This window comes from Megascapheus bottae, chromosome 24, assembly GCF_031878675.1.
Source record: "Megascapheus bottae isolate mThoBot1 chromosome 24, mThoBot2.hap1, whole genome shotgun sequence".
In the NCBI taxonomy this organism is placed as follows: domain Eukaryota; kingdom Metazoa; phylum Chordata; class Mammalia; order Rodentia; family Geomyidae; genus Megascapheus; species Megascapheus bottae.
The window spans coordinates 18,876,446-18,890,481 of NC_143532.1; the positions used below are offsets into that span (position 1 = coordinate 18,876,446).

Genomic DNA, 14,036 nt, shown 5'->3' on the forward strand with positions numbered 1-14,036 from the left:
ACCTGGGACATGGCCTACTTTCCCATAGGTTTCTCTGAATTTCAACCCTCCCTTTACTGCCTGGCATACACGCATGCACATGCCATACATATGCATGTGCACGCACGCGCGCGCACACACACACACACACACACACACACACACACACACATATACACACTCCCTTGTATCCCCTGTGCTTCAGGAAGTCATATGCGGTTCTGATGCTCATACCTGCTGAGCCCTGCCTAGGTCCCAGGTGTGTTAGCTCTTTACCTGGAAAATCCTTGAACCGCCCCCCACCAACTTGTCACCTCCCTGACAGGGGCCAGCTGTTGTCCCGGTAGCTGAGGTGGGGGTACAGGAAGGTGAAATGAGCAAGACTCTCTAGTATAAATGAGAGAAGTCATTTGGACAGTGTCAGTCGTGTCACCTGAATGACAGGGGTGAGTAGCATCCCTGCCCCACACGGGCACCCTACCAGAAGTTGGTCTTGCTCATCTGCCCAGCTCAGCAGGGCCCATGTGCCAAGGCTTGGGGACCAACAGGAGAGGTTCATGGTCAACCTGCACTCCCAGGCTGCAGAACAAACACCCTATGTCTACAATGCCACGGTGCCAGTGCCATCTGTCGGTACACCATGGCAGGGGAAGCATACCGGAGCATGGAGGCATCTTCCACCAAAGCTGGTGGCCAGGGCTGCAGGTAATAGGCTTCAGAGGTGGTGGGTTTGGCCACAGCATGTGAGGAAGCAGAAGTTCCCTCTGAACCTCTCTATCTGGAGCATCTTAGCCTGGTTCTCTCCTACCTGTGCCCGCCTGTGTCCCATCTTGCAGTGCAACTCACCAGTCCAAAAGGGGAAGAGACAGAGCAGCTCTCTACTTGGCAATGCAGACTTAGCTGAGGAGAGCAAAGGCTACCAGCAAGGGCTCACAGACCGTCCAGGAAGAGCACGCATCAGGAAAATGCCAGGAACAGTCCAGGTGTGAGCCCCTGTGCCTGTGCCCCCTCCCCTCCCAGAGCGCCTCCAGGACAGGGGGGTTCTTATGTTCTGCTGCTGATGCCCCATGTCCAGGACCTTGCTGGCACTCAGTACTTTAGTCTTTTGCAATAGGGCAGAGGTTGAAACCCAGGCCTGGCACTCACCAGGCAAGTGCTCTCTCTCAGAGCTGTACTGTAGCCGCTCCATTTCTCCATTTTTGCTTAATGAAATGAGGGATGAATAACTGGAGGGATGAATCATTCATTCAGGCTGTAAAGTAATAAGAGAGTGCCTGTCCCTGGTGTTGGTTAGGCTGGGAGGGAAAACAGGCAAATTCTCTCACAGCTGGTCCGATGGCAGTGGGATCAACTTTATTTGGTACAACTGGTAGTTAAACGCATATACCAGTCAACTCTTCAATTCTGTGTCCAGGCATTCATCTTAAGGAAAGCTGCTGACAAAGAGGTGGGGGGGGGGGTGCTAGGCTAAGTGCTGTATCACTTGAATCATTCCACTAGTCCTCAACTTAACAGGGCTGCAACAGAGAAACAAAAAGCACAGAAATCTCCCCACTTCCCCCAAGCAACAGCTGGAGAAACCCCAGAAGAAAATACACATGTAATACTACTGGTTATATGAAGATGCTGTGTGAATTTCACCGGTTTGCCTGATGTTCTTTATGCTTGCTTGCTCAACTCTGATACTCTACCACTGAACCTTGCCTCCAGCCTAGCTTTTTGCTGGTTTATTTTGGAAGTGGACCTAGCAGGCTTTTCTGCCCAGGGTGATCTAGAACCACAGATTCCCTACATCTCAGCTTCCTAAACAGAATGACAGGTGTGAGCCACCAGCAGTTGGCTTTTATGACCATAGATGATAGATAGATAGACAGATAGATAGATAGGGCTGATTAAGTATTGTACAAAGGGGTTTTAATTCCAGACGTCAGGTCTTGAGTGTAATGCATCTTGACCAGTGTCATCCCTTCGTGTGACATTTTGAAGGGAGCTGGTTGGCTAGTAGAATGTCTCCAGTTGGGGTTAGTTTGTGTTGTTTTCTCAGGACTTGACTGAACTTTAGGCATCTGGGGCAAGAGAACAAGAGTCAGTCACTCCCCCATGTTCTGTGTAGTGCTTAAGGTGCCTCTGTCTGGTTACTGGGGCCATGAAGGCAGTGTGGCTTCTCCACTGTAAGGCAACGATCTCTCCTTTTCTAATGACTTTCTATCTTTGTAGGAAGATACTCTGTGAACATCTTGTGTCTCCACATCCTTTGGCAGGCTAATCTTAGCAGCCATTGATGAGTCTTGCCCATGCAGATAGTACTGTGATGTCTACTGATCATATTTTATTCCGATCCTTGTGCTCCATTTATTAATTGTTCCTATAGACAACAGCTGCCTTCCCCCCCTCTATCTGTTTCTGTTTACTTACATCAGATGGAACTCATGCATATTTATACTATGGGCTAACATCCGTTGCTCTTTTGTGTGTGTGTGCATGCTGGTCTTGGGTCTTGAACTCAGGGATTGGGTGCTGTTCCTAAACTTCTTTTAATTAAGGCTACTTCTCTACCACTTGAACCACAGCTCCGCTTCTGGACTTTTAGAGGCTAACTGGAGATAAGATTTTCACAAACTTTCCTGCCTGAGCTGGGCTTTGAACTGCAGTTCTCAGATCTCAGCCTCTTGAACAGCTAGGACTATAGGTGTGAGCCACCAGTGCCTGGACTATTACTTTTCAAACTTCATTGTTCAAACGGGGCTGTTTGGCCGCTGGGAGTTCCCTCAAGGTGGCTCTTGTGTCTTTTCAACATGTACACATTATTTTTTTGGTAGTTCCTAATTTTAGCATACTTATTCATTGCTCCAAATTCAGCTTGTGCTTTTTCTGCCTGAGCCCAGAAATCTGTCACCAGAAGCCCTCGTTCCTTTTTTTCCTTTCTTTCTTTTTCTTTATTGCCAGTCCTGGAGCTTGAACTCAGGACTTGAGTGCTGTTCTTAGCTTTCTCAAAGCTAGAGCTCTACCACTTGAGCCACAGCACCATTTCTGGCTTTTTTTTTTCTATGTATGTGGTACCGAGGAATTGAATCCAGGTCTTGGTGCAGGCCAAACTCCTGGCCCCTAGTTCCTTTTTGTGAGAATGTTTGTTATCTAGTTATTATTTTGCCAGTCCTGGGGCTTGAACTCAGGGCCTGGGTACTGTCCTTGTGCTCCTTTTAGCTTAAGGCTGCTAGCACTCTAATACTTGAGCCATAGCACCACTTAGGGCTTTTTTTTTCCCTGTGATTAACTGGAGATAAGATTCTCACAGACTTGCCTGGCCAGGCTACCTTTGAACCATGATCCTCAGATCTCAGCATTCTGAGTAGCTAGGATTACAGGCATGAGCCATAGCACCTGGCTTTAGTTGTTGTTATTGTTATTATTGCCAGTCCTGGGGCTTGAACTCAAGGCATGGGCACTGTCCTTGGACTTTCTTTCTTTTCTTTTTCTTTCTTTCTTTTTTTTTTTTGTCAATCCTGGGGCTTGAACTCAGGGCCTGAGCACTGTCACTGAGCTTCTTTTGCTCAAGGCTAGTACTCTACCACTTGAGGCACAGCCCACTTCCTCCTTTTTCTGTGTATGTGGTACCGAGGAATCAAACCTAAGTCTTTCGTGCATGCTAGACAGGCACTCCACTACTACACCAAATTCCTGGCCCCAGTCCTTGGACTTTCTCAAGGCTAGAGCTCTACCACTTGAGCCACCGCACCACTTCTGGTTTTTTCTGTCTTATGTGGTACCAGGGAATTGAACCCAGGGCTTCGTGCAGTCTAGGTAAGCACTCTACCACGCTCCCAGCCCTCACGTGAATTCTTAAAAAGGCAAATGTAATTGAGGGAAATTGTTTAAGCTCTTGTTAAACGTTTTGTATCCTGAGTGGTGATGTATGGCCTGGTGGGCAGCCTCTCTTCCCTTCGGACCTTGCTGTTTCTGGATTTCCTTTCTGGCTCCTGATGTCCACTCTGCAAATCTGGGTGCTCAGGGATGTGAGCAGCCGCAGGGTCCCCCGCTCACTCAGCCAGCACACTCCATCTAGAGATTCTAAAGTATGCAAAGTGCAGCTCCCTGGGTGGACACAGTGGTTGAGGCACAGCACCAACTCAAGCTCCAGGGCTAAATACAACCCCCAATCTCCAGGCCAAAGGCCAGGGCAGAGACTAGATGGGCAGCTTCTGTATGGAGCCAGGGGGGTCTTGCTAGGACTCCTATTCCTTGTTCTCCAACCCTTCTTCTCTCCTCCTGGCCTTATACTAGAGCCTCAAGTCAGAGCCCCACTCAGGACTATGTGACATTCAGCCAGTGAGATGGTCAGGAAAGAATGAGAATAGAGGTTGTGTCCTCCTCCTCCTCCTCCTCTTTTTTTTCCTTTGCCAGTCCTAGGGCTTGAACTCAGGGCCTGAGCACTATCATTGAGCTTCTTTTGCTCAAGGCTAGCACTCTGCCACTTGAGCAACAGTGCCACTTCCAGCTTTTTCTCTTTATGTGGTACTGAGGGATCAAACCCAGAGCTTCATGCATGCTAAGTAAGCACCCTATTAATAAGCCACATTCCTAGCCTGAGGTTGTCTTTTTTTTTTTTTTTTTTTTTTTGCCAGTCCTGGGCTTGAGCTGAGGATCTGAGCACTGTCCCTGGACTTTTTTTTTTTTTTTTTTTTTTTTTTTTTTTTGCCAGTCTTGGGCTTAAGCTCAGGGCCTGAGCACTGTCCTTGGATTTTTCTCAAGACTAGAACTCTACCACTTGAGCCTCAGCACCACTTCTGGCTTTTTCTAAGTATGTGGTACCAAGGAATCGAACCCGGGTCTTCGTGCATGCTAGGCAAGCACTCTTCCACTAGGCCAAACTCCCGGCCTGTCCCTGGACTTTCTCAAGGCTAGAGCTCTACCACTTGAGCCTCAGCACCACTTCCAGTATTTTCTATGTATGTGGTACCAAAGAATGGAACCTGGGTCTTCATACATGCTAGGCAAGCACTCTATCACTAGGCCAAACTCCTGGCCCAAGAGGCTGTGTTCTTAAAAGAGAAGATGTGCTAGTGTTTTACTCTCCTCCAACTGGATAGAATACAGCTATAATGGCAGGAGTTTAAACAACCATTTCTGATAGGACATGAACCATGACAGAGCTAGGATATAGAAGAAATCAGCAATAATCAAGAGCCATGAAACCATATTTTTTCTGGATGGTTTATTTTCAGACCCCACTTGTGGGAGTCGGGGGTACATTTTTATCCTGCTAAATCTAATATTATCCATCATGGGTTTTTGGTTACATACAGTTGAGGCTGAACTAAACTTAGGCCATTTTCTGGGAGAATCACGCTAATATGGTAAAGGAAGTCAAGGAAAAGGGAAAGTCTGGGGCTTCCTGAAAACGGGGAAGTTCTTGAGCTAATCAGAGGGAGTGATGAGTGATGCAGCTTCGCCAGAGCGGCCCTTCCTGACCAGGACAGATGGGCTCACAAGCATGACCTACATTCCCAAGTTACAAAGCTAACTTCGCCACTTTGTCACCCGTTCTCAAGTTTCCTTCACACAGGTATCTCTCTCCTTTCAGCTGTGGATCCTTGCCCAATTAGGCAAATTTCCCAGAAACAAAAACACACTTGCCCTGGATCTCTATGCAACACTCAGAGATGCAGCAAACCTTCCCTGGCAGTGTCTGTAACACAGAGCACGCCATACATTTCCTTAGAGGCATTTCCTCTGCCAGGCCACGGTGATTTCTCTGTCCTCTGAGCTTCCTGATTCCTTAGCACCTTGAAGAACAATGTTCCCACCAAGCAACCCCCAGAGTTCTCTTGCCTCCCACCCAGCCGAGGGGCTGCCTGTCTCGGTCTGTTACTACCCTCACCCTAACTCATGTTCTTATAACAGCACCCATGTTTCCCTTCGGGATGTCCCCTCCCACCCTCAGCCCTGGTGTTCAGGTGTACTGGTGGATCTGGGGGTGACCAGGTGAACCAGCCCAGGTTGAGGCTGGGTCTTACTATGTAGCCTAGCGTAGCCTCAAATTCTCCATCCTCCCACTACGGACTCCCCAGGATGTGATTACAGGCAGGTGCCACCACATCCAGCTGAAACTGGAAGATTTTGCAATGCTGGTATGATGCTCAAAGGATTTTGCATTTCAGATTCTGATTTTCACATTGGGGATACTCAACAGATAAATCTATGTAAATATTTCACACTTCAAGAAACCAAGGAGCCCGTGGCTCATGCTTGTAATCCTTGCCACTCAGGGGGCTGAGATCTGAGATCTGAGAATCATGCAGCTGCCAGGATAAGAAAGTTCATGAGACTCATCTCCAATTAACCACAAGAAGCTGGAAGTGGAGCTATGGCTCAAGTGGTAGAACACTACCCTTGCACAAAAGAAGCTCAGGAAAAGAATTGAAGCCCTGAGTTCAAGCCCCAGGACTGGCACAAAACAAAACAAAACCCAAATCTTCACTACCTCTGAATCTAAAACACCTCTGGTCTCAAGCATTGAGGATGATGCCACCTTGTATATTTCAGCTGCCAGAGACAAAATGATGAGTGCAAATATTCCCACCTTGTGGGACAGGGGCAGGGGCAGGGAATGACCAGCAAGTCTATGGAAATTTTGGTGAGGGGGGGAGGGAGAGGAGGAAAAAGAAAAGAATCATCAGGATCCAAACCGCTAAGCCATGAAGGGGGAAAGAGATAGAGCCGATGGCCTCTGTGTATTTGCTGGATGCATACACTCCGTGTTTCTTTCAATATCAGTATAAATTCTGTTTCAGTCACTTGTGACTAAGAAACTGAAATGAGTTCTGAAGTTATTATTTCCCTGCATGGTCTCCAGGGGCTGAGTAAAGTCAAGAACCCGTCCAACCCAGTGGTAAGCATACTTGGGCAGCCAGCCTGCCCCAGCGTTGGCTGAGGACGCCTGGGCTTGGAGCAGGTGCTCTCCAGTGCATGCTAATGGCCCTGCCCAGCCACTCAAGGGAAAGCAGGTCTCCTCCACTGAAGGCACTGCAAAAGCAAACACCAAGCTGTGATGGTAAGCGGACCCTCAAACCACCTCAGGCCACCCTGAATCTCCCCTTCACATCATCACAGTGTACTAAGGCCCAGCTAATCCCATGCTAAAAAGAAAATGGAGAGAAAAGTACATACCTCATATGGTTGCTATGATGACTTGCTAACATATAGAAGGTGTTGAGGACTGAGCCTGGCACAGGAAAAATGTCATCTAACAGATCCTGTCATCGCTGTTGTTAGAACACGTGTGTAAGGGAACATCTGTCTGGGCAAATAAACAATCTGCATGTGCACTGTGGGTTCCCAGGTCTGAGGGCACAGCTAGGCTGAGCCACTTCCCGCCTCTATGAACAATGACAGGACAAACATCCTTGCGAAGACACCTCTGCGCACCTCCTTGTTTGTTCCTACAAACTCAACTGCTGAGTCACAGTCACATGTACTTTTCGATACCTCACTGACAATTTGCCCTTAATGATAGCAGTACCAGTTTGTCCCCCTGCTCAGAGCAAGGAGTCTGCCCATCTTCTCATGTGGCTGAAGTCCTAGACACCTGCCAACTTGTGCCCCCACTGCTGAAGTTCAGCGTCCACGGTGTATTCTGAGATGGATGAACTAGAAATGAAGATTGGAGGTTCTATGTCCAGTCTGTAAGGGCAAATCTATGCCTCAGCTTCCCCCTCGTGTAAAATGCAGGTCAACCTACCGATAAAAAGTATTTAAATGTAGCCTGCAAAACTGTAAGGTTATACATTCTGTGAATTCAAATAAAGCCAAAATTCTACACCGAACTGGACATATTTTCTTTCCCCAGTCTTTGGGCTTGAACTCAGGGCCTGAGACTCTTCGTGTTCAAGGCTAGCAATCTTCTACTTGAGCCACCGCACCATTGCCAGCTTTTTCTGAGCAATGTATTGGAGATAGAGTCTCACAGACTTTTCTACCCTAGCTGGCTTTGATGCCCAGACCTCAGCCTACTGAGTAGCTAGTATTATAGGTATGAGTCACCAACACCTGGACTAAGACCTACCTTTTAAATCACACATCGTTTTGTTTTTGTTTTTTGTAATTGCCAAGATCCAACACTAAGGTTCCTAAGGGATCATCCAGATACCCCAAGCAGCCATTTTAGAGCTCTTTCACAAGTCTTGGAAACATTAAGTGCAAATGCCCAAAACAACTGCATTCCAGTGTGCAAACCCACTCACAGTCCACCTTCTCACGTTGCATGGAAAAATAAAACCTCCAGCCACCAAAGGCAAAGGGTACTGGCCCTTTGAGTGCTGAGGCACTTGTACACAGTTGTGACATAGATCTGGACTTGTTTACCAGTATCCCTCTTAACCACGCTCAGGACCCTCACTCTCCTCTATCCTTTCTTGTGTGTGTGTGTGTGTGTGTGTGTGTGTGTGTGTGTGTGTGTGTGTAGATATGCATGCTTGAACTCCAGGCTTCGACTTATATTCTTCATCATCTGTGCCATGCCTATAGTCTGGCTTTTTTTTTTTTTTTGCTTCACTAGAAATAAGAGTCTCACAGATAAGAGTCTGTCCAGGCTGGCTCTGAACCATGATTCTCAGATCTTAGCCTCCTAGCTTCCAACAGACTCCTGGAGTAGCTAGGATACAGGCCTGAGCCATTGGCACCTGGGTATTTCACTAATGAGCCTGGGCCTCAAAAGAAGTGAGCAATTTGCCTAGGAGCTGAGTGGTTGGGACAAGACCCAGAGATCCACATCAGCAGATTGCAAAATCCCTGCCTTCTTAACCAGCCTCCAGAAACATTAGTGACCAGAGAGGCTCAGACGACCTCATCACCGCCCTCTTCCCTCCACAACAAAGTGGTACCTTGAGCCTGGGCATGACCACTCATGGACATCCTTTGAGCTCCCATGAAAGGGGGGCCTCGCTTCTCTTACAGGCATCAGAGCTGTGGATATCTGACTAGAAGGATCCAACCCCTTGATGCCATGCCCCACTCTATCCCATGTCCTGGGGCCTCAGTAGGTCTCCCCTGGGACCATATCTGAGAGGTTTAGACTGAGAAGAGGACCCAGTGAACAGACGGGGATACCCTGGGAGGGAGGGGGATGTGGGATAGCAAAGCAGAGGAGTAGGGATGCCAAGGCAGACAGAACCCCAGGCAACTGAGGGACCCCAGCCCTATGCGTCCTTTGCTGCCCATTGACAAATGTTGTGCTCAACACTTGACATGCACATCTGACTGCTGAAGACGTCAACCCCAAAAGTATCACCATGGCCCCATTTTCTTGAGGAGGAGACTGGCCCCAGAGCAGGGCAGGTAGCATGGCATATGGCTCAGCTCTCAGGTTTGCACCCAGCATTCTCTCTCCTTGGCTGTATATATGAGCATGAGAAAGTGATTCTGCTTGGGCAAGGTAGGGAAAATTACAGAACCAGAACGATGTGCATTTTTAAAGGTTTATAGATAATTTAGGGTTTATAGATAATAAGGCTGAGGTTGGGCAGGGAGCTAAAAGCTTCTACAGAATCATTCTGGTGGCACAGCTGATGAGCAGGATAAGATTAGATCCAATAAATTCATCATTACTGGGCAGGGAGATTGGCCTAGTGGTTAAAGTGCTTGCCTGGCATGCATGAAGACCCAGGTTCGATTCCTTGGTACCACATACATAGAAAAAGCTGGAAATGGTGCTGTGGCTCAAGTGGTAGAGCTCTAGCCTTGAGAAAGTCCAAGGACAGTGTTCAGGCCCTGAGTTCAAGCCCCACGACTGGCAGAAAAAAATTCTCCATCATCCTGTGATCCCTTCATCATCCAAAGAGGAAGCAGTTAAAATCTCCCAGGAATTCTTCCTGGGAGCCGGGATGAAGCAGGGTGGCGGCAGTCCAGAGTCCCTGACAGCTACTGGCCAATCCTTCATTATCAGGACAGTTGAGAGCATTTGCTCTGCCCTCCTGGTAGGGCTCTAGGTCTTCCAGGACATAACAAACTTTCCCTCCAGGGGGTTAACAAGTTCAGTCTCCATGAAGCTCCCTTCAAGGTCCCTACACCAGGTCTGCCTCTGGTGAACTCAAGGAAAAGCTGACAATGAATAGGTAAAGAGGGCTGCTAGGAATGTCCAGCTGGGGTTTTCAGGACCCCAAAAGCAATGCCCACCTGTCCCTCCCACAACCCATTGTTGATTTAAAAAACAGCCCAAGTCCTCACGTGAACGCGTTTGATCACATACTCAGGCTCCGCCGCTGCCACAGCCCTCAGACACCAAGCTTCTCCCACATCCCAAGATCCAGGCCAGTTCTTCTACCCCAATCCACCTCCCTCTCCATGAATAGAAATCCAGTCCTTTAGTCCGCAAACTCTGTCACATGCTCTAACCTCTCTGGTCCCCCTCTGGTCCCTCTTCCAGACCCCAGCCTGTTTTGAGTGCACTCAGACTGCCCTCATCTACCTACCCTATAATTAACAGGGCTCCCATGCTCTGTGCTCTTGTCTCCAGAAGTAAGAGCCCCCGAGACATCTACTGGAATGAGCTTGTTCCCTGGGTTCATCCTGTAAATGCAGCCGGTGGCTGAGCTAGGGCCCTGCCTACTCCGTGGGTCTCTACTCCTACCTGGGGAAGAATGCACACACAAGCGACTAGTGCGACCACACTTTCTGCCTGGGTGACATTTCCTATCCTCAGCCACTCCAACCCCCGCCTGGGTTCCCTGTTTCTTCTCCTCCCTTGGTCTCCTGGACGCAGGCTTCCAAACAGGGCAGTGGTCAGGGACTCCAGTCCTCACGCTCTAATGGAGCTCCTACTCCCCAGACCACTTGGCCTCTACTCCCAACAAGAAACTTCTCCATTCCCACCCCAAGAGCGAGTGAGAGTCCCATGGAGAGGCCATGGAAGGGTCGTGCCGGGAGCCCGGAGAGCTGATGGGAATGGGAGGATTGGGACTCCGAGCCCCCTTCGAACCCTGACCCTCGCCTGCGATCCCAGGTCGATCGATTCGATCGATGGGCGAGCTCTACCCGCCCCGGACTCTGGCATCCGGGAGCAGAGCCGGGAAGGGCGCAGGTGCGGGTCCTCTCCCCGGAGAACTTGCGCTCAAGGGCAGGTAGCGCCGAGCTAGACACCCGTTGACCCAATTGGCATCCGCACCCGGTCCTCTCCGGACTCCGGACGCGCCGGCGGGGAGGGGCCGCGGTACCTGTCAGCAGTTCCAGCCTGTGTCCCAGCACCTTCATCTCGGCGCCCGGCGATGCCCGGCTGGGCCTGCGTCGTCGGGGAGGCGCTGGGCCGGCGGAGACCTGGACCGGGGTGGGGCGCGCGGGAGACGCCGACGGCGGCAGCGGGAGAGCCGGAGCCGAGAGCGAGCGGCAGCCGGCACCCGGCGCGCTCCCGCCGCCCCCTCCACCACGGTTTAAAAAAATCCACCAATTGCACGGCCGCGCACCCCCAAAAGGCGCCCGCTGCCACCTGGCCCGGGTGAACTCCGGGGGCGGAGGGAGGGTGACACCGCGGGTGGGGGCCCTCCGCCCCACTCCCGAACAAAAGCCCGCTGCCGCCAGGCATGGGCGGGGGGCGCGGATAACGCCTGGGTCGCGGTCCCGGGGTTGGGGCGAGCCTGGCAGAGAACGGGGGAGCTGGGGTGCGGAGGCGCCACCCTCGCGGGGAGGAATGTAGCCCCGGGGAGCAGGTGCAGGGCCGCGCTGGGGCCCGGGGGCGCCCGCCGCGGTAGTAAGGACCAGGGGAGCGGAGGCCGGGGGCGCTGGGACGGGGGCGCCGCGACTCACCGGGGATGCCGAGCGGGACGGGCACGCGGGCGGGAGCCGGGCCTCAGTGCCGCCGCCAACGCGCGCGCAGGTACCGGCTGCCGGCGCCCCTCGCCGAGGCCGCGGGCGGGGGCGAGGATGGGGGAGGCGCGACACGGGGGCGGGGCGGGGCGGCCCCCCGGGGCGCGGTGGGCGTGGGCGCCGGGCCTGTGGGAGGGGAGGACGGGGGAAGGAGGAGCTGGACTTGGTCCCTGGAGCCCGGCTTCCGCCTCCTGCTGCGGCCAAAGCGCTGGGTGGACGGGCGCGAAGGTTAGCGGGACCCCTTGGCGGGAGAACCTGGCGATCCACGACCTGCTGCGGGCCACTCACCTCCCGTGGATGCCGGAGATCGGGTGCGGCCGTGGAGGCTGGGCGAGGGGGACGCGGCTCTGCCTGCTGCCCCGCCCCGGGGCCCCTGTCCCCGAGTGGCATCGCCCGTCTTTGTTTGGACTCCCCGGGGGACCCCGGCCTTGTACACTCGTGGACACCCCGTCCCTTCCTCCCTCTCTCCCTTGGGTTTTGCCACTTGGGAACAATTGGAGAAAACGTCCCCCTTCCCCCTCCCCTCGCCCCCGTGGGGTTCGCACGAAAAACTAGGGCCCCAGGAGCTATTGGGCGTCATCCTTCCTATTCCCGTGCTGACCCCTGGCATAGTTCTGTGTGGGCCTGGGGGTACCGCCTCCATTATCTGAGCCTCTCCCTGCTCCAGCCTAGAGACACCCCCTTCTATAGCCCCCCAAAAGGAGGGCCAAAGGCCCTGGATGCAGTCCCGCTCTGTGTATGGAAGTCAGAAGACCCAAAATTATCTGGTCCGGAGTGAGATGAGGGCCCGAGGTCGGAGTTCCATCCACAGAGAGCCTGCTCCTCCCTGTGCCCCAGGCTGGTCTGTAAAGACAGTGTTGCTCCAGGTGTCCAGCAGATCTTTGGCCTTTAGCTCTGGTCTCTGAGAACTGGAGCATCTGGTAAGATACTGGTAAGATTTTGGCGGTCACACATCCCTGCTTCTTGACTTTTTGCCTCTCCATGGCCTTTGTCAGTGGTGACAGAAGAAAGTTCCATCTTTAAAACTTCTTCCTTTGGATAGGCTGTCAGGATTCAGTCCTTAAAACACAGGCTAGATCTGCATTTTTCTTGACTGTGTGATATCCATCCAGTTCCTTACCCTCTATAAGCCTCAGTGTCATTCAGTGTGATATTGGGATAAGCCTGACCTCAGAAGGTTCTAAAAATTAAACGAACTGTGCTTCTCTAGCAAGCAGGAGATCCTACATTAAATCTTCAGGTCTGGGAGGAAAAAAGAAGTACTGTGAAGAAAATGCTTACATAGTGCCAGATGCAGTTTAGACATTCAATAAATGGTTATTGTTATTGATGATGAGGCTATCATTATTACATTAGAATTTTTCTGGCTCTCCTGAGTTCTACCGTTTTCAATAATTTCAGATGTAGTCATTGGATTAAGTAAATCGCCGATGTTCTAATCCATGAGGCCTTACCAGGTCTGAACTCCTTGAGAAAAACTGGGTATAAAGGTGACTCAACCAGAGCTTGGGGCTATGTCAGGCCTGACCGTGTGAAGCATGGCATTAACAGCTTTGAACTAATGCCTGCAATCTGCTTGACTTTGATTACTTCGGAGTGCTCAGACTGGAACCCTTGCACCTGAGATTTGCTGGGTGATGAAGAAACAGGGTTGCAAGAACCTTGGCACTGCATCCATCACAGGTGCTGTGGGAACAGGTGGGTCAATCACACTAGGACAAGGGTTCCTGCAATCTAGCAGAACTGAGGGCCAGCAGTACCTGTCCTACGGGGCTCTTTTCATTTTGTGCTGCTTGGGGGCAGGCTAAGTGTTTTACTTTACTTATTTATTTTTTCCAGAGCTGAGGATCAAACTTAAGGCCATGCATTTGCCAGGCAAGTGCTTTTCTAAATCTCCATCCTCTTTTTTTTGTGTGTGTGTGTGTGTGGGGGGGGCATGGGGCTTGAACTCTGGGCCTGGGCATTGTCCCTGAACTCTTCAGCTCAAGGCTACTGCCCTACCCTTGAGCCACAGCCTCATTTCCTGTTTTTTAGTGATTAATTGGAGATAAGAGTCAAACAGACTATAGTGCCTAGGCTGGCTTTGAACCTTGATCCTTAGATCTCAGCCTCCTGAGTAGCTAAGATTACAGGTGTGAGCAGAAGCCTGAGACATGTCCCCTGGCCTTGCTCCTGAAAGACAGTTCATAATGGTCTGCAGCCTG

The 14,036-nt window shown here is 51.1% G+C and overlaps 1 protein-coding gene across 3 annotated transcripts in view; it reads right to left on the reverse strand.

The window, feature by feature from the left end:
- Window positions 1-11,857, reverse strand: part of Ndrg4 (NDRG family member 4) — a 39,156-nt gene extending 27,299 nt beyond the window's left edge. The window contains exon 1 of one of the 3 annotated variants that reach the window (XM_090357551.1): window positions 11,773-11,857. Coding sequence is in view for 2 of the 3 variants with exons in the window: in XM_090357550.1 (XP_090213676.1) it covers window positions 11,187-11,223 (37 nt within the window). In the remaining variant the exon portion in view is untranslated. Of the gene's footprint in view, window positions 1-11,186; window positions 11,324-11,772 lie in introns of those variants that run through there. The other 2 variants (XM_090357550.1, XM_090357549.1) reach the window with 2 other exon arrangements.
- Window positions 11,858-14,036: the final 2,179 nt, after the last annotated feature.